The 21,615-nt window shown below is 21.8% G+C and overlaps 1 protein-coding gene across 2 annotated transcripts in view; it reads left to right on the top strand.

Moving 5' to 3' along the window:
* Positions 1–11,403, top strand: part of LOC145843937 (vitamin D3 receptor-like) — a 49,619-nt gene extending 38,216 nt beyond the window's left edge. The window contains exons 12-15 of one of the 2 annotated variants that reach the window (XM_082951217.1): positions 433–549; positions 4,468–4,655; positions 8,899–8,955; positions 9,906–11,403. In XM_082951217.1, the coding sequence (XP_082807343.1) occupies positions 433–549; positions 4,468–4,655; positions 8,899–8,946 (353 nt within the window). In that variant the 3' untranslated portion in view covers positions 8,947–8,955; positions 9,906–11,403. The remainder of the gene's footprint in view (positions 1–432; positions 550–4,467; positions 4,656–8,898; positions 8,956–9,905) is intronic. The other variant, XM_082951216.1, reaches the window with a different exon arrangement.
* Positions 11,404–21,615: the final 10,212 nt, after the last annotated feature.

Below are 21,615 nucleotides of genomic sequence, written 5' to 3' on the forward strand. Positions count from 1 at the left end.
TTAAAGGTTATCTTTAATTTTCTTACGAAATTTGTAGTTATTTGTATGTAATTTTTAAAGTTTAATAAAAAAGCTTGATTTTGTTTCTATATATACGTATAATTTTAACTTTTTGTATTTTAACACTTTAACCGTTTTTTTAGTATTAATCATTTTAAGCTCTAATTATCAGTCAACTAGATATAAATTTGGTTTAGTCTTTTGATCAAATAATTTTTATCAAATATATACAAAGTTCGATAGAGAACAAATACATAACTTTTTGAAGATCCGATCATTTCTCTATAAAATTTGTTACAATTATTTCTAAAAGAATAAGTATAAAGTTTATTAAAATGTTATTGAGGTTATATAAGTTATAACATTTCATACTTAATTTATAAAGTTGTATTAAATTTTCAAAAGTTGAAATGTCATCTTTTTTATACACAGGAGGAATGTCACCTCAGTATGCGGATAGATATTTGAAGTTTCATCGAGACTTGGCAATGATGAAACCTGATGACGAAGAAATGACATTACTGAGCATTATATCGCTATTTTCTGCCGGTTAGTAGAAATGTCATTACTGTTAATTATTTTGTTGTTATCCGCTTGTAAATTGAAATGTCATTACTGTTAATTAAGTATGATACACTAACATTGCTTTTAATTAAGGGCAACTGCAAAGAATTTTAATCCTAAGTTAAAATTTTAAAACCAACTAAAAACTTTAAAAAACTTAGTAATGCTTTCCAATTAATTTTGTACGAATATTTTTGCACATGATTAATTTCAAAAGAAAAAAAAATCAACAATTTTTTACCATAGTATTGAAAACTACTGTATTTAACAGGCTTACCAAAAAACTTGGAATCTTAGAAAAACCTGAACTTTGTGAAGTTTTGAAAAAATCCAGGAAAGACCTGGAATTTCGAACAAAATAACTAAAAAACCTCGAACTTTAAATATTTTTACATGTAATAGTTTTATAGTTTGATTAGATACGAAAAATCTTTCATATATAAAAAAGTTATCATTATTTTTTTAACACACATTTAGAGTAGCTTTACAGTATTTTTTCAATGTTTTCAAGACAGTTTTTTACCTTTAATTTTATACTAAAAATGGACAAAACAATTTGTTCTTTAAAAAAACTGGAAAAGGTTTAGAAAACCTAAAAACAAATGGTAGCCCAGCGATTTAAGTCTATTATTATTTTAAATCCAAAAAAAATTAGCAACTCACATAGCTTTCTATTTAAAAATTTACATGTAAGGTTTTATTTCGATCGAGTTTATTAACTTTTAAGTTTTAATCTTTATATTAAACATGCAGGGTTAAATAATTAGTTTAACTAGATTTAAAGCATTTAAAAAATGAAAAATTTATTAGAAGTTAACTATTTTTTTTTTGATTTGAAGAAGAATATTTGAATTAACGTTAGTATTTTAAACAGTTTAAAGAAATATGATTTAAAGTAAGACATAAAAGTAAACAAAACAAATCACAAGTAATTTTAATATAAATGAAGTAAATCATTATTTTCAAGGTGTTGAATCTTGATTTTGCAAACTTGTATTTATATAAAAAGCAAGTTTGAAGTGCAAATCATAATTTTTGTATTTTAAAGCTTCAAATACAATTAAAGTATAATTAGTTTTTTTATAAATAAACATAAATACGGATTTATAGTAACATTAAGTTATTTGTAATCCTTCTGTTAGTTTTAAATAAACAAATTGTGAAACTTCAAATATTTTAAAAAGTGTTTGTTGTGATTGGTGAAACTCCTGTATCTACTTAAATTAATCCAAAAATTTCTTACGTAACTAAAAGTTTGTACAGAATTATTAAATTTAAATTGTTTGAGAAAGACAAAAAAGTTGTTGTACTTTTAGTTTTTTATATTTAATCAAAATGATTCATACTAAAGATAAATCCGAAAAATTACTGGAAATTTTCTTTAAAAAAGAAGTTTAATTGCTACAGTTATCTGCAATAGATTGTGACTAATAATAAAAAAACTCAGAATATTTAATAAGTATAAAGAACATCTAAATTTGATTGTGAATTTTTATCATTATTTATTGTTCTGACCTGTATTTACTTAAATTAATCCAAACATTTCTTACGTAACTAAAAGTTTGTATTATTAAGTTTAAATTGTTTGAGAAAGACAAAAAAGTTGTTGTACTTCTAGTTTTTTATATTTAATCAAAATGATTCATACTAAAGATAAATCCGAAAAATTACTGGAAATTTTCTTTAAAAAAAAAGTTTAATTGCTACAGTTATCTGCAATAGATTGTGACTAATAATAAAAAAAACTCAGAATATTTAATAAGTATAAAGAACATCTAAATTTGGTTATAAAATTGATTGTGAATTTTTATTATTGTTTATTGTTCTGACCTACATATGGTTATAATACAAGAATAATTTGTTACAAATTGTTTTACGGATTGTTTAACTATAACATTTACGTATTTTTTATCTTTATTTTATATTTTATAAAATTTTAATAATTTCTCACACTGGTGGTTTATTATTTTTTTGAATTATGGCAAAAATAAGATAAAGTAATAAAATTAATTTTATGATTGTAACTTGTATGATACACTACAACTTATTCACATTCATAGTTTTATACTAAATAAAAAGAAAAGAACGAAATGTGTTCTAGTTAAAATAAATATAGCAATCATGTATTTTTTATTGTATTTTTACAAAGTTTTTAATGATTTATAGCTATTTTTTCGTTTTAGTTTTAAATAAAAATAACAGCAATAATTCATAGTTATATGGTTCTACCTCCAAATGTTATAATAATTAAAGAAAAATTAAGATAAAAGTTAATATTAGGATATATAGTTAAGTTAATAACGTTTCACAACAAAATTGAATACGTCTAAAAGTTTTATTAGTATCTAGAAATTGTACTTTATATTTATGGCAAATACTAGTAAATTGTTTTCTATTTGTTAATCTTTTTCAACTACAATATTGGAAAAAATAAAAATTAAATTTTATTAACTCCCAAAAGTAAATGAATTATGTACTTAAATTTAACTTATAATATTTTTGTACTTAAGTTTAAGGGGAATAGAATTAAAATGAGTTTCTAATTAATTTCAAAAACAAGAATTATTTTTTGATACAGTTTGCATCCAAAGTTCGATATAAAATTTATGTCAGTTACAGCTAAATATAAATATTCCCTTTCTATGATTTCATGAAATTATTATTATTTAAACATCGTGTTTGAATACATGTTATTTATTTTGCCTGTAAAAAGCACGATTTGTGTTTAAAAGATAATTTTTAGGTTTTTTTGTCAATAAAGCTCCAATTTACCAACTTAGTCTGAATAAACTTAAATTAGCAACTACTCATAAAATATTGAGTTTAAATTTTATAGTATTTATCAAAATAATTTCAACACTTTAGTACTTCTTATCAGTCAGTTTAACAAGAATGTTTCAATTGGCTAAAAAGTTCCCATAAACTTAGTAAAACACATTTCTCTTTTTATTTCATCTAGCTGTTTTTAAAAACTATAATATTTTTAAATAAAATTTTTTAAATAAAAAATTAAACGCAATTTCTGCAAACAAAAAAATAGTTTTGGGTAAGTAGATTGTTGTACTTTTATGTATACACTTAATTGATTTTACTTTTTTAACTTATTTAAAACGGCGTGTTTACTTTTCTCATTCAAATACTACAAGCGTTTACTGCTTAATTTAATAGGTACGGTACAAAAAAAAGCCATTTATCTTACACTGATGCAGTAATACGTTTTAAATAGATTATTAAACTCGTTTATATAATCTGAAACACAACGTACCGCCATCTAGCGGTTGAAAAGTGCGAATACAATATATCAAACATGTTTTATACATGTAGTTGAAACATCTGTGGTCTATATTCCGATAAGCTTAGCTTATCAGGATCTCTAGGATTTAACGCCTTATAATGTTGCATCTTATATCTTGTAATTGAAATAGATACAAACTCTGTTTTTACAATCGTTTTAGCTGTGTATTCTTCTTCAAAAACATAAAAACGTATATTGTGACGTAGTACTTGAAACAGGTTACTAACTTGAATCACTTTCCTAAACTCGTTTTCAGACCGCATACAAAAAATTCATAATGTTCAAATATCATTTATTAGTACTCACTCACTTACTTTTACACCCCTTTGCTAGTAATTGCCCCTTAAAGTTAAAATCACCAAAACATTCGGGAAAGCCCTAGTTGATAAAAATACGGTACATACATTAAATTTGATGAAACAATTTTGTTCAGTCGAAGTTGAAATTTTCACAAGTATTATGACGTAACAAACCCCCAACAGACCGGTTGTTTGAAACGATTTAGTGTTGGAACGTTGCAAGTTGAACAATTTGTAATGTACAAAAGTAAACTACCATCCAATTATGGCGTAATAGACCCCTACAATCATATGTATATACATTTACAGACCGGTGCAGCAACTTGAAACAGCGCGACCTAGTGTTGGAGCGTTGTGAGTACATGGCAACGTTGCTGCAATCTTATTGTGAGAATAAGGAGGGAAAGCAGTCGTCACGCTTGGCTAACTTGATGCAGTTTCTCGTCAGGTTGAGAAATTTGAACCAGCTGTGCGCAGACTCGTTCAAAAAAGTCGAGGTTAGAATTTATATAAAGTTTGCACAAAATTTTATTCTGATTTTTTATTAAGTATATTGTTTTCATAAAGTTATATTGCTTTTCATTATAATTTTTTATTTTATTGTTTTGACGTTTAATAATGGACTTAGACTTTTTAAAAGGTCCAGGTTAAAAAAAAAATCTTTTAAGTTAATTTAACTAACATTTTTAAAAATTTTGCCAATTAATACTTTTTAGTTTAAATTTATATAAAGACTTTGCTTTTCATTTCAAATAGTTTTATTTAAAACACATTTTTTAGTTTGCTTTTAGTTTACAATAAAGTTTAAACAATATTTAAAAAATAGTTTTTCAAGTGTATCTTTTAAAAAACAAATATTTCTAATGAATATAGTTTTCATATTAATCCATTTAATTTTTAGCTCTTTTATCCAATAAGATCTGTAATGTCATCAGAATTTCTATCACCGTTAGGTTACAAAAAATACAATTTTATAAATAACGATTAATATAAATTAATTGTTAGTTTATTTATCTTTATTTTGAAATTATTATTTTGCTTGTTTTTTGCTTGCATGAATTTTATTTTCATTGGGAGACTTTTTAATTTATCAAGCATTTACAAAAAGTAAAGTGTTATTTTTGATAACACTCTGAAATTGTAAATGAAATTAAATATATTACAATAGAAAAAATTTTAATGCTTGAAATTATACTTATTTTGAGCTTTTTTATTATTATTATTAAGTTATTTTAAGAGGTATTTAGGGTATTTTTTTCTTAAGAGTTCTATGAAGATAATTGTTATTAATCTAAAATTGAGGTATAAATAAATAAATGTATTTGTATACAAAAACAGTTAAAACTTGATAAATGTTATTTTAGGTATTAACTTGTAATTAATATTTATTATAAGCTAAAAACCTAATACTAATATACTTATTGTTTATCATTAAACTTTTCTCTAATCAATTATTAATATTTTAGAATATTTCTTGTATATTCGTATGAAACTCAAACCAAATTATAAATAAATGTTAGTGCCGTATATAAAAAGTTTGTATACTTTTAAAAGAAATAATAAACTTGGAATTAATTTGAGTAAAACGAAAGGTTATAATGAATTTTATATCCTTCTCTGCTCACGTTAAATAAAAACGTTTTGAGTATTAGTTTCAACTGTATCCTTATAAACTTAAAAATCTAATACACAGTTAAAAAATTTAAGTATTAAACTAGATTTAGTTTCAATTTGAAACTACTACTGTCAAGTTATTAATTGAGGTTTTATGAAAAATTAACATTAGTTATATGATATTACTATAAAACAAAATTAAATCTAAATTTTTTATAGGTAAGAGGTTAAAAATAATCCATAATGTCTAATTTAATTAAAATTTTAAACAGAGTTTGAAAATTTTTGAATAACCATAAATATATTTAAGTTAATTTAATTAAGAGTCATAAATATATGGTATAATTTAATTATGGTTTTTGTCTAGTTTAAACTTCATAGAACTAATCGTATATATTGTACTTTTAGAAATTGTTAAAAATTTGAAAACATTATTAAATCATAAAAACCAGCATAATTTAATTTGTGTAAATATGAATATTAAAACAGTATTAAAAAATTTTTTTCATTGCAATAATTAACTGAATTTGAATTATGTGTTTAAGTATAACGAAAAATAATAAAGTGAAATAAAATTAAATTTTCACAAGTAAATGTCAATGTTAAAAGTTAAAACGTTTAATAATTTATGGAACTTTTTTGTAGCCTTTCACCCTTTTGATGAAAATATATTTTAACTTAAAGTTTAATAAACTTAAATAACTTTTTAAAGTTAACCTTGTTGCTTTATCAAACTACTTTTTATTTTAAATGTATTAAATAAGAAGATGAAAGTAAAGTTAAAGCATTATACCAAATTTTTTAACTATTTAATGGTAAAAAATAAGTTTAATTTTTTAAAAGTTGTTAATCTTTAGTAATTTTATAGTTTGTAATATAAACTTGTTATAAAAACTAGCATTGTTAGTTTCGGTTTTTTATTTGTAAACTAATTTGTTTTAGATGTACCAAGTGTAGTAACTCTAGGACATAATTAATTAATTCGCTAATCTAAAAGGGTAGCTAAAATACCAGGAAATACCTGGAGTTTGACAATTAAGGAAAATAAAACCTGGAATTTGAAAAATTTTGAAAAAACGCCTGGAAAAACCTGGAATTTTAAACAAAAATCACTTCAATTTTTTTTTGTATCATTTATAACTTTTTTAAGTTGGATTACAGTATTAATTTACTGTTGTTACATTAATTTTCAAAGACAGTTTTTTAACCTTAAATTTGATTTTATAACAAAAATGGGCTAAAAAACTTGTATATTTTAAAAACATGAACAATTTCAGAAAATGTGAAAAAAATATTCAAAAACAATTGGCAACTTTAAACTATTATAACTAACTTAAATTTATCTCGCTAGTTCAAGGTAGAAACTCAAAATTTTAATATTCAAATAAATTTTTAAAAGTTTTGTGAAAATTTAGGCGTAACGGATGTGAATGATTGAAAATATTCAGTATGAACTTTATACAAAGTGAACTTGCGTTGTTTTAATTGAGTGCTTTTAAAAACTTTGCCTTGTTTTGCTGCAATTGTTGATTGATTTTAAAGTTTTTGTGTTGGGTAATACATTTGTTAATAGATTGATACTTTGTTATAATAGTATGAAAATATCTAAATGTTTTATATAATTTAAAATCTTTTACATTATTTTATCCCTGTTTAAAAACCGAAAGGTTGACAATAATTTAAGATGTTTAATATATTTTTATTATGAAAATAGTTTACAAATTATATAGATCTAATTAAAAGTTTTACATGTTTAGTTAGTTCGTAAGAAAACTATCAGTTGATGAGTAAATAACTAAAAACAAAAAGTTCAGTTTTAAAATTTTAAGTTGTAAGCTTTTAAAATAAATAAAATACCAATAAAATATTTATTAAAGTCTTCGAGTCATAAAACGTTATAAAATTTTTGTGAATCAAATAAAATGTCTCTCATACTATATAAACTTGTTTAAACTTAAAACTGGTTTATAAACGTTAGTTTATAAAGTAAAACTCTAAGATTGTATATTTTGATATTTTATGGTTATTATTTAAATAAGTATTAACATTTTTTCTTAACTGTTGTCATGGCTTAATTTATATAGCGTTTTTTACAACTTTTACTAAATGTTTATTTTTTAGTTATATACTGGTAGAAATGCACAATACTTTATATATAAGCTTTATAACTTCTTTAAGTAGGTTGAGTCTACCTTAAAAACATTACTTTATTTTACATGATAAAACCTTTTAAAATAATTTAATAACTAATTTATGGGAGGTATAATGTTTTTTATTTCAAAGTTTAGGTTTGTTTCCATATTTTAGATAATTTATATTAACAGTTGTGTAATCATATTTTATTCCGAATATACTTTATATATTTAAAATTAAAGGAAAATAAATTTTAACCTTGTGTTTTTTTAACAACATATTTATTTAATTAAACATGATATATAAATCTAAATAAAACTATACTTTACTACACTATACTACTGAGATTATATTGAAGTTAGAAATAAAAATGAGTTAAATTTGTTATTTGAAACAAAACTACGATATCTTAGCTAGCTTCATTCATGTTTAATTGATTGCTGTTTGGAAAATAAAATAAAAAGTAATTTAAGATAATTTTGATATTGTTATACTATTTCTTTAAGGTATAAGTAATTTTGGATAAGTGATAACAAATCTTATCAATTTAATTAGTAAATTTATTGGATGAGCTTAAAATATAATTGTGTCGAAATTTTGATTTTTCATTGCATATTTTACTTGATTGTTGGTGTTGATAAAAAATTGTTGCATTTATAAAAGTTTTTGCATATTGCACATAAATTGGTGCAGTCTTTTCTATTTGTTGTAAAAATTAGGCTAAATTATAAACTATGTATAAAATAACTATTAGAAACATTTCAATTTTAAAAATAATCAAAAAACTTTTAGCTTAGCAGATTTTAATTGTATTTATATAAAAGGTGATATTTATGAAAAAAAAGTTACTTCAAAATATTGCTTGTTAAAGAACCTCATTATGATTTATCATAAATATAATTTATCTGTATGTGAATGTAAAACCATTAATCGAATGTTAAAAAACAATTAAATAAAATTTAAATGTTTAAAAAATGGCATTTTTATTAACAGAGGAATTTCGGTCAAGTAATAAGACCCCTTCTCAAAGAAATGTATTAGAAAAAAAAGGTATTTTTACTTTTTATGTACCTTTTTAATAAAATAAATTAGTGTTAGTTAATAAATATGATGTACTTAAGTGTCCTTTACTCAGAATTGTATTTTCATTGTGATTTTAATGTTAAGAATAATATATTCTTTCTAATTATTTATCTTAGTTGGTATTATTTCTTATATTTCTGTCGTAGATTGCTTAAAATATGTTTATTTTGAATATAAAATAAACAATATAATAATTAAACGTAGTTTGATTTTTAAATACGAATTTTCTATTTGAAAAACAAAGAACAATTCGATTTTTTTATTGTAACACTCATAAATATATGCATGGTATATTTATAAATTAATTGAAAATTATATTTTTGAGTACTTTTTTGTTTTTGTGAGTTTTTTTTTTTTAGTTTAAATTTTTAACTGTGTGTTGATGGTTTGATTGAAAATAAATTACTACACATTTTAGTTTCAAATACAAAGGGAATATCTAACACTTTATTATCATTTAAATTATAAATGTTTGTGTGTTATAAATTATAAGTATTGTATGTTATGTTTTAAAGTGTGAACCAGTAATACTCTATTACAACAATTTGTGTCAAAAATTACTTTTGTATGTTATCTAAGTGTTAGATTGTAACTTAAATATTCTATGTAAAATATTTAGAATTGGTGTTTTTTTAAAGTTGAAGTATGAAAAAAAAAAGTTATTTTTTCGGAACTTTGTAAATTTTATTAAATATATTTAAGTTTATGAACATAGTTAAATACTTTTGTTTATTTCTTACATAATGCTATTAACATCTGAACTAAAATTCAAAAATTTTTAAATCCTTATACTTGAAAAAACTTTTTGTTAAAGTAATATTAAATTTTATAAATATTTAAACTGTGTCTTACAATCATACAACAACATGAAAATTGAAAAACTATATAATTAATTATAATAAATGTAAATATTATAGAAAAAATACGGGGAAGACATCAGCGATCTGGTGAAAGAAGTTCAACCACCGAGCAGTGATTAGAAGAAGAAAAAATAAAAAAGATCTACCAAGATATCTTGCAATATTCATCTTTTCTTGCAAGATAATATTAATATGTTTTTTAATGATCCCACTGCATCAGACTGATCCCATATATGATCTTTTGAAGTTCTTTGGATCGTACAATGTTCTTAAGTTTTGGTGTTCTAAAAGTTTTTTCTTTATCTCCGCAAGAAAAAGTTCTAAGACCTCTGATCTAAGCGATGATCGAATTATCTAAATATAAATTGATACTTTTAGCTTCCAGAGATTTCGGTGTGGTCTTGTGGCAAATTCTAAAATGAGAAAACTTTATGTGTGACCATGCATCAAAAATTTTCACAACTTGTATCAAAGTTGATATCCTGTGTTGTGATTGGATGATTCAAAATCATCTGCGGAGTTCTATTTGTTTTTATTTGTTTTTAACTATTTTATTATTGCCTTCTACCACTTTTGTAACTGAAATTCTTTTTTTATTGCGTAATCTTATTTGTAGTTGACCAAGTTAAAGAAAAATAATTATTTAGTTAGAAAAAAAGAAATAAATGATAAATAAAAGACATAAAATTACTTGGAAATAAAATACAGTTTATATTTTTTACTTAATTAATAGAAGTATTTAATAATAAATGAAAAAATGTTTGAATATCAAAAGTATTTATAAATTTTAAAACATGTAATAATATCGATTTTATCAAGCAATTTTTCAGTGCAAAGACCTAAAAATCTCATGAAATTTATTTATTTGTTTTAATTATATTTAACAGCTCAACATCTTTTTAATCTCAAAACAAAAATATTAATAACTTGACTGAAAATAATTCAAAAATTACGACTAAAATTTAAACTTTTTAAGGTTATATGTTTGACCAAAAAAATAACTTTGACTAAAATAACTAGTTTATAGGCTTGACTATTAAGAATAGTTATTAATTTTACTTTTAAGTGCTTCTAATTTTTTTTATGAGAAATACTTTTTTCTCTTTAAACTTGTGTCTATTTTTATTACAAAATAACTTTGTATTATTTTGTGAATTTTTTAACCTATCAAAGATTTTATTGACTTTTTGTCCTTTAGTTATTCGTTTTTGCTCTTAATTCAAGTAAAATGTTGCTTAAAATTATAATTAAATTTATATTTGTACAGTTTTTTTAATCAATTGAGTTCTATCATCAGCTCGGTACAAAATAAGATAACATTTTTAAAATTTATTTACCTAAAAAAAAGAAAACTTTTTTTGTATTTTTTTACTCAAACTAAGAAGGTTTTGTGCTAACAACAAGAAAACAGCAAATTGTGAAAATTCATATTCTCTCGAATTCGAGAGACTCTCGTTTTTAGTTCTCTCGTTTTATTTATTTAAATCTTCCTCTTTTTCGGAGCCGAAACTCAAATTTCGCTCTTCTTGATTTTTCCCGCCAAAAATTTGGGGATTTTTTTTTTGAAACTAACTCATATTTTGTTATTTTTATAAAAGCGTAGTTAATAAACCTCTTTCGCAATTTTACACTGGATGTTTTGTGTATAAAAGATGAAAATAAATTAAGGACATTGTCTACATTAAAATATTTAAAGTTAGTTTTTGCAAGGATAATCTAAGCAACTTACGATCTTCAGCTTGAAATTAGCTTTAAAAAAAGAAGTAAAATATTTTTTATTTATGTTCAAACGTGTTCAAATGTTAAAACTCAGTGTAGTTCTTATTAAATGGTCATTTTAGTGAAAATTTCACTTAGAGCAGTTTTGTTTAATTTTAAAAAATAACGCGTCCTGTTATTAATTTTTATTTGAAAGTTATAATCAGAAAAGTATAAAATGTAATTGTCCTTTAATTTGTAAATTACTCTAAGCACAAAACTTATTCAATATTGAACACTTTAAGCATGATATTTTATCACAAGATGAACTGGAAATTATAAATAGATGTTAATAAAAAATTGTTTTACGGTTGCATGAAATTTATTGTTTCAAAAAATATTTGGTACATTTACGTTTTTATTACATAGTAATTAACAAAAAAAATTGCCACTTTACTCTTATTTTTTTCTAAACTATTTTTCTTATAAGTTTTAAGATGAAAAAAATATTTTATTTTTCTCATCCCTTGGGAGGGGGCCATAAGCAATAATGGAGCCACAGGACGGCCATGAGGTCATAATTTTAAACTTACACTAAAAAATTAAAATAAAATTAATTAAATTAAAAGCTAAAAACTCTGGAGTTGCGGATGAAGAGCAAAAAAAAGGTCCTAGGTGGTTTCAATGGTAGTTTTTTGAGTAATCTTGTTGGAAGGGGTCATAGCTTTTTTAATTTCTCAAAAGGGGGCCTTTTGAATAAAAGTTTGAGAAACCCTGGTTTAGACTAATGTGCTAAATCAGCATTAACAGATTTGTGAAACATTTTTATCTAATATAGTTAATGTATTTACATATACAAACAACTTAGTTTGCTATAACATATTTTTTATGAGTTTTTATAACTAAAAATCTAAACCGAAAATATATTTTGTATATTAGTTCGACCGCAACTTTTTAAATAAAACAAAAGTTTGGTTGAATGTTTCAACATGTAGGTTTGAAAACTTATACAAAATATTTTCATAGAATTTTTTTTTTGTTAACAGAATTTTTATAAAATATCTAAAAAGTAACAGCTTGAGTTTTATTATGAACATTAATAATTTAACCTTGAATAAACTGCTAAAAAAATTTAAAAAAAAAACCTTTTAAGTTTTATTTTAAAACTAAAATGTGTTTTTTATTCTACAAGATATTCTGTAGCAAAAACTTTTAGTAAATCGAAAAGCGTTTATCGTTGAAATACTTTGATGTAAGAAGTTTCGTTCGAAATAGAAAGTAACTAACGTATTGTTTGACTGAATTTAAAGACTAGGGACAAAGTAATTACATGTGTATTTCTGTCATTTTGAACTTTTATATATGTTTTAAAATGACTGTAGACTAAAAGCAAAGATTTTATTCTGTTATACACAGGATAATTTCTTAATAAAACTATTAAAAATTCAGCTAAATATAATGGTTGAAAAACTAAAATATAGTAATTAACATTTAATTAATATGGTTTATTTTGAAAATATATAAACATTTTTAGTTTCAGGAAACTTTGTTGCACAAATTGTCAGTATGAGAATGTAGAAGTCGATTAAGTACCAGTAGATCAAAATTCAAGCCAACTCTGCGACTTATTTCGTTATACTTTCAAAAGATTTGAAATAATAGATTGTAGCTAGTATCTAAAACTAGATTTTATAATTTAGAAAATATAAATAATAAAACTGTTTATTCGGAAACAAGTTATAATTATAAACTTAATGCCAAACAAAAAAACGTCAAAGCTCCTTAAAGGCTATGAAAAAAAGTTTTATATGAAAGTATTTCATACTATACACTGTTTTTTGAATTTTTTATATTTAATTTTTCTGTTTCATTATTTTAATTTTGAATCAAAAATAGTTACATAGATTTAAGCTTTTTTTCAAATATAGCAAAAAAAAAATTTTTTTATGTTTTAGTTTTACGTTTAGTTCTGTTAATATTTGTTACTGAAGTAAAAAAAACATTTGATTTATCTGTATACAACTTTTAATAAGCTACAAAACTTTTATTGACTGTTTTTCGTACTTGATTTAAATATTTTTTCCTGTTTTTATGTTAGTGGTGGGTAACAAAATACTTGTAATTATAATAGTAATTAAGTTCAGTGAAACAGCAAGTTTTAATTTTTTTATTATTTAATTTTTAAATATGTTGAATGCTATTTTAAAAACTGTATTTTACGTTATAGTTATTTTATTTAAAATACTTGTAGAAGTAATAATTTATAAACAGCACTTTGAAAATACATTAAGATTAAAAGGTAAATTATTTCTAATTTTTGAATTCAGATAATTTGATTATAACTTTTTGCCATAGAAAAAAATATTTTAAATTAATCCTTAATTTAGTTTTCATTAATTTTCATTAATATTTAAAACCAACTATAGCTGTTATAAGACTCTTTATTTATTTAAAAAAACTTGTTTGCTTAACTCTAAATGCTTTTAAACTATTATGCTTAATGATGTTCGTACTGATATCAGAATAAAAACATTATTTTATCAGTAATTCAATTTATATAAATATTCATTAGTATGTTCGTTTACAAGTTTTTCAAACTTTAGTATAAGTGTAGCAGTAAACATCGTTGGGAATTGAAACTTTTGTTGTTTTTTTATTTGTTTTTGTTTTCATGTGACATTGGCCTTTCTGACGTCATATTGAAAATTTGGAGTCGGAATCTCGTTTGAACTTTTTCGATAAAAAACAACTACAACACTAGCAAAACAGCACTTTATCTTGTTTAATTGACATTTTTTGATTGAATGTTTTTTATTTCATTATCTAATTTGAATTAATTCAACTCAAAACATTTTTTTACTATTTTTTTAACAATAAGTTTAATAAATTTCACTCTAAATCTAAAGTACAAAATTTTTAGTAGTTTAAATAATTGTGAAACTTAAAGAGCTATTAAATTAATTTCAGTTTATGCTTAGTTATAAACTAACAAACAAAAAACAATCTAAGGTTGAGCAATTTATTTTTTCGTTCAGTAAGATAATTTTGTCGACAATAAAATATAAAAGCTTAAACAAACCTTATTTGAAAAAATGTATAGTTTATAAAACTTCTAACAAGATAGTCAGTTCAATTTTAAAACTATACTAGACTCTTAAACATATCAAACGTATTTAGAGTATGCTGGTTTAAAATGATAATTTATTTATTACTTCAACAAATGATTTCCTTTATTTATCATTTTTTGGAACATTTCATATATATATATATATATATATATATATATATATATATATGTAATTTTTATAGGTTTCTTTCAACTTAAGTTATATCGCAATATAAAATGTAATTTAGTTTTATTGACGAAAAGCAAAGTTAATAAAAAAACTTTAATTTAATATCAATAACAATACAAATAGATTATTTTTATTAGATTTTACTTCTAATGTTTTATATAAAAATATAAAACTAACCTTTCATTTTACTTTATAGTTTGGCAAGATACAATCAAAATGACATTTGTAGATTGCAAAAAAAATAAACATTTTCGTTTTATGATGATTTTTCAAGCGTTTTTTCTTTAAAATGCAGATTTTTTTGTTATATCTAACTATTAAACTTAATTTTTGTAAATTAAGTTTTAAAAAAATTTAAAAGTAGTGACCAATTTTGGTAAAAAAAATGTTAAATGAGTAATTGAAAAAGTTTTCTCTGTCGTTTAAAAATAGAAATTATTTTTGTTTTAAAAATTTAGTTTTTTCATTAAAATTAAAACTAAATATTATGATAGCTTTTTCTCTATTTTAGGAAATAAAATCTATTGTATAACGCTAAGTTTAATTAACTTTTATTCAATAAAAACAAAACATTTTTCAATGAATTTAGTTTTTTTACTTTACAATTGATAACCTCAAAAAATATTTTCGACTTTTAGTTATGTTTCTATTTCATCTATATAAACTGCTTTATGAATTAAAGTTGTAACTTTTTGTTTGTTTTAAATAATTTATCATTAAAAATTTAATTTCTTTTTTCAAAATTTTAATTGATTTGCTAAACTCTGTCTAAATAGGTGAAAACAATTTATAAAAATGTTTAGTTTTCTAGTTATTAGAACCTTTTTTTAAGCTATAAAACTAATATTTATTAATTTTAAGTTGTTTTCAAATGTGAAATGTAAAGTTTTACAATATTTACATTTATTTATACTCGTAAAACTGCATAACTTTAAAGTACACTATTAATTTAATTTCTTACTACAAACTAGAGTTATATACTTCTAACGTTTGAACTGCAACGAAACATTTTTTTAAAACGTCATTATTAATATATTTTGTTTTATTTAGTTTCGAAACTGTACACTAATAATTAATTTATTTTTTGTTCAGTACTCTAATAATTGAAGTTAATAAATTTGTAAACTAATACGCTAAACTTGTAGTTTTTAAAAATAAACTGACAATTTTTTATCCTGTTAACTTCTAAGTTTATTTATTCTATGTCATAGTTTATTTAAATATGTTTATATTATATTATAAAATTTCAAATGTAATTTTTTCACCCTATTTTTGAAAAAATTGAAACAAATAAAGTTTATTCATAGTTGTTTGAGAAGTAAATTTTTTTAAATTAGATCATAAACCCAAGTTTATTAAAAGTAAAAACTAATATAATTGCATAAAATACTCTTAATTTTGGTGTATTTTTTAATCTTTTTTGAAAAACCGTAATTAAAAATATTTAAACGTTTATACGTTCAATTTTCACTTATGAGTAATCCCATAATTATTATGACGTAATAATAAACCTAATTGAACTTTCATTGTTTTGTAAATTTTCCTGCGTTTCGAAAATATTTTGCGATGTTTTTTTACTATTTTCGTTAAAATAATTTTATCGATATAAAAAAAAAAGTTTTTATTATTTTACGTTGTTTTATTTTGTATACAGAAGAATATACTTTTTCTAAAAATCTCTGAAATAGTGTAATTTTCTTTCGAGTATTTTAAAGAATATATTTTTAAAACAATTTATTGACCTTGATATTGTAGTAACTACGGATTTTTTAATATTTACCTTTTAACATTTTTAGTTTTAAAACTAAACGATTAGGTATAGTAGGTTTCAAGCAAAAACGTACTAAGTATTTATTTTAACAATAAATTTAACTAGTTGCTAGTATTAATTGAAGTTATTTCTTACGAGTCTTAAATTAAAAAAATATATAATAAGTATTTTTAATTTTTTTAAAACTAGTTAACTACATATTACCGAAGTAGTAATTTTAGGCTCTAAAGTTATTAAAAACTTACGCATAGTTGTAACTGGAACAACAAGCTAAATACAAAATTTTAATACAATATATAACTATTTTCAGTGTGTTTATTTTTAATAACTGATCTCAGCAAAAAATGTTTAGCTTAAGAATTCTTTTATAAAAATTAAATAATTAAGTACGTTGAAGTGTAGGCAAACAAAAAAAAAAAGTTTACGGAAATAATTAAGAAACTAAATATTATTAGTTGAAAAGTCTTTTATGAAACAAAGAATGATTATTATCCTTAGTAAAAATTAAATCCTACATCTATAAGTTTTGTGATTTTTTCTTTTTAAGTATATTTTCTTTACATAATATACTTTGTTTGGTAAATTGTGTTTAGTTAGTTCAGCTATTGTGTATTGAGTTAAATTTTAGTTTCTTTGAAAAAGTATTCTTTAAAATTACAATATACTTTTTTACTCGTGCAAACTTAATATTTCATTTTTGTAAATTTATAAACAAATTTTTTTTAATAATTGATGATCCAAATTGTAAAATTTTTAGACTTTTAAACATAACTATATTTTATTTTATCGAATTATATAAAAACTTTAAATAAAGCAAAAAAAAACTTTTAATACCTTAAAAATAAGAAACTAAATATTTATTTTTTTGTATAAATATCACCAGTAATATATTTTCTTTAGCTTATTCAATTTCTTTTTAAAATCACTAAGTTATGTTATGGAAAATAAAACAGTTTTATTCTTTTAAACTGTTAAATTTATTTCACACCTTTAGTTTATTTAAACAACTAAACAAAATTTAGTATTCTTAAGCACTTTTAACATTAAAATAAAATGTTGTAACTAAAATTAGGTAGTTTTAAAGTTTCGTAATCACTATAAATTAAATTCATATATGTTCATATTAATTATAAGTATAAAAAAAGATTGCGTTTAAATAAAAACAAGTAAAAAATCATTTACAAGAACAAAAATTAAACAACAAAATGCTTAATTAAGTAGCTAAACATAGTGATATAAAAATATCTAAACATGTAAAATAAATTTATAGTCATAATTTTGTATAACTGAAATAAAAATAATATTATACGTATTTTAACAGTACGAGTAACTAGACTTAACAAGTATCGATAAAAAACAGAAAAATTACACACTTAAAACTATGTAGAGATAGTTATATAATTCGTCTAATATAAAAGTAACTAAAGGTGTTCAAAGAGTCTTTTTACAACTTTACTACAAAATAATCAAAATATATTGAAACTAGAAATCGATAGTAAATTATTTCGTTCTTTTATACGAGAGAATTTGTTCAAAGTCTTGTAAGTTCTTGTACAAATATTTTTTATCAATTTTATACACGAGACACTTTTCTTTGCTTAAAAATGTAGTACAACCGGTTTTTTGTTCATACTTCATTATTTTATACGAAATTTTACTCTCTACTCAGTTTACAATGAATACAAGCTCATCTTTTCATAAAATTTTGTAGATAGTTGTATTAAAACTACATCTGAATATTTAATGTTACTGCTTACAAAATATTATGTACTTTATTTGTTTCTTAGATTTAAAAGTTATAACATTGTTTTTAACTTTAAATAACAATTTTTTTAATTTATTATTGCAATAATTTATATTTAAAAATTGTTGTGTACACTAGTTATAAAAACTTTTTAAATAGTTCTAGTTTTTATTTATGTAAACACTAAACTACTTTCTAAAACTAAAAAACTTCCGTTTAAGTTTGTCAAAAGAAACTTTTAATAATATCAAAATAATGTAATATAAAGCTTTCTAATGTTTATCTTGAACTACAAAACTAACTTAATACACTAACTATCGTCGTAAAATGTTTATAAATTATGTGAGTCTAGTTTTAGTGTTGACACAGTTTAGTTGTTGTTTTTATATTATGACCTTTATGCTTATATTTTTATAAAAACAATAACATGTTTTTACAAGCCTAAGTGAAAAATATCATTAAATTTTAAAATTTAACGCAAATGTTTTCTTAGTACATTTGTTGCTTAATACTAATTTTATTTTATAATGTTTTTTAATGGCAAACTAAAAAATAACTCTATTTTTTTATTTAAATTAGTTGCAAGGCATATTAAGTATAAAGCTACTAGAACACTTAAGTTTTATATTAGTAACTTAATCAACTTATATGCAGTATAAAAAATATCAAAATTAAAAAAAAGAATAGCTAAATTTAGAAGCTTAATTTATCAAGCAAGTTTTTATTCTCAAACAACATATGCCATTAATAGATAAGAAAATAGTAAGAAAGTTTTTAATACTACATAAAATTTTTGGGCTTTTTTAAGCTTTCAAGTTAAAAATACTATAAGTTTAAACTATTTATTTAAGTTAGATAATAAATGTGCTTATTCAAACCTGTTTTAACATCTATAGTAAAACTTTGTACTTAAACAACCTTAAAGACATTTTCATGAAATATTTAAGTTCAATTTTTTTTTTTCAAAATCTTGATTTAATAGTTTTTGCTTTTATAAGCGATAGTAGATGCAACAACATTTATAACGTTTTGTTTTACAGATTCATTTTTGCGGTTTTTAGTCTTATAAAAAATACTTTTAATTTGAACTTGCTTAAGCATTAATTAAAAAAATTAAAAATTTAAATGTAGCAAAAACTTCTTCTTTAGTAAAACTTTGTTGTACAGCTGTTAATGTAGATAAGCTTAAAAAGACTGAAAAGGTTTAGAAAAAAGATAAGAAAATTTTAAAAATTTGCAAAGCTCTCTGCTTTTAAGCAATCTATAAAATTCTGCTGCAATAACTTTAAAAGCTTTTGTCGAACTTTAATATAAAAAATACTTTTAGACGCAATTTAAATTTAATTTATTGCGAAAAATTTCATAAATGGTCAATTGATTTTTTTTTGTACCTGAATTTTTTTATTTATTTTCATTTATTTTCTCGGTAGCTGGATTCAATATTTTTTTATATTTAAAGCAAAGATAAAGGTTTTTTTTCAACAAAAAAAAATTACGTTTTACAGAATCAGTTTTGTGGTTTTAGTTTTCTAAGAAATCCTTTAAGTTATATTTTACCGCAAACAAAAAGCTATATGAAAGCTTTCATAACCTTTCAAAAAAAAACATTTCAATAGAATATTTTGAATATTTTTGGTTTTTTAAGCATTAAAAATTAGCCATGCAAAAAAAAAATTGAATGCTTAGTAAAATTTATATGTATAATTTACACCATAAATGTTTTGGTAAACATCATTTTTTAACAATCCATTTTATTGGAAGCTTGATTCAATAAATTTTGTTTTTTTTAAGCGATAGTAGCAGTTTGTTGCAACACCTTTTTATTTTCACGTTTTACAGATTCAATTTTGCGTTGTTCACCTTTCGAAGAAAAACTTTATATTTTATTTTACCGTAAAATAAAATATTTTTGCGAACTTTTATAACCTGTAAAACACATTTAATATTATTTTAGTTTTTGTTCCAGTTTACAACTATTTAAAGTATATTTATCGTAGTACTTTACATAGGTGTTTATATAAGAAAACTGATATATACATATTACAAATACAAAACTAAAAAAAGATGATCTTTAAAATAAATTAGGATAAAAGCTTTTTATAAAAAAAAATACTCAGTGTTTTTTATTAAATTAAACTAAATAAGTGTTTGTATGTAATACGTTAAATAAGCAAGTTTTAAAAAGTTCTTTTAAACTTTAAATTATTTTAATAAAAAAAAAACATTTAGTATAGTTTTTATAGTAAGTAAGTTAGTTGAAAACGATAAAAGATCGGAGCTTAAAAAATTTCAGTCAAAGAATCTAATAATTAGAAAGATACATCAACCCACTTTGGAGCTGCACTATTTTGTACTAGCAAGTAGAGAAAGAAACTAAAAGTTTATTGTTTAACGTATAATACTTTTACATTTATAATAATTGAAAGTATAAAATATTTACACTAACACATAAACAAAAATTATATTTAAACCGAATCAACTGCAACCTTTATAAAAAATAAACTGTAAATAAACTTTTGCTTAAAAAACAAGCTCAGACTTATTTAATTGTTTAAAGTTGTAAAAACATTTAAAATATTTATTGTTAAGATCTACGTCAAAAAAATAAATATTTGTTATCTGTTTTAAACCACTAAATTTTTACAACTTGAAATTATGTTTAAATAACTTAACGTAAAAATAATACTGTAGTTTAATAATTATGATAATTTATTTAGTTTATATTAGCTAAATCAAAGTTACTCATAGTCGAATGTTTTGTCATGTTTATTCTTAAATACTTTACTTCTAGCATTTACTTGTAATGCAGTTTTGATTAAATCTTTATTGAAAATTTCAAGATACGTTAATTGATACTATGAGTCTCAAATACTACTTAAGCTAAATAGAAATCTTATTTCCAAGATTTTATCCCAAGTATAATTTATTTGAATAAGATTTTATTCAACTGGTGATCTCGTTTTATTTAGTTCAAACGAGTGAAACATTGTTTTGTCAATATAAATTTAAAATTTGATTTGATTTTTTTAAGATAATAACTTATAAAGGTAAATATAAAGTTAAAAAATAGTTTGGTAATTATTTACGTAACTAAAACAAAACTTTGCCAAATTTATAACGCAACTTTGGGACACTAGATTTATCAAACTACTATTTTCAAAAAAATACCACATAAAAATGATAAAGATAGATTTTCAATTTTTATTCAATCTTACACTAGACTTAGAACTTGAAATTTACATAGAACTTTACCTGTTG

This window comes from Thalia democratica, chromosome 9 (assembly GCF_965202585.1).
Source record: "Thalia democratica chromosome 9, ktThaDemo2.hap1.1, whole genome shotgun sequence".
Lineage (NCBI taxonomy): Eukaryota > Metazoa > Chordata > Thaliacea > Salpida > Salpidae > Thalia > Thalia democratica.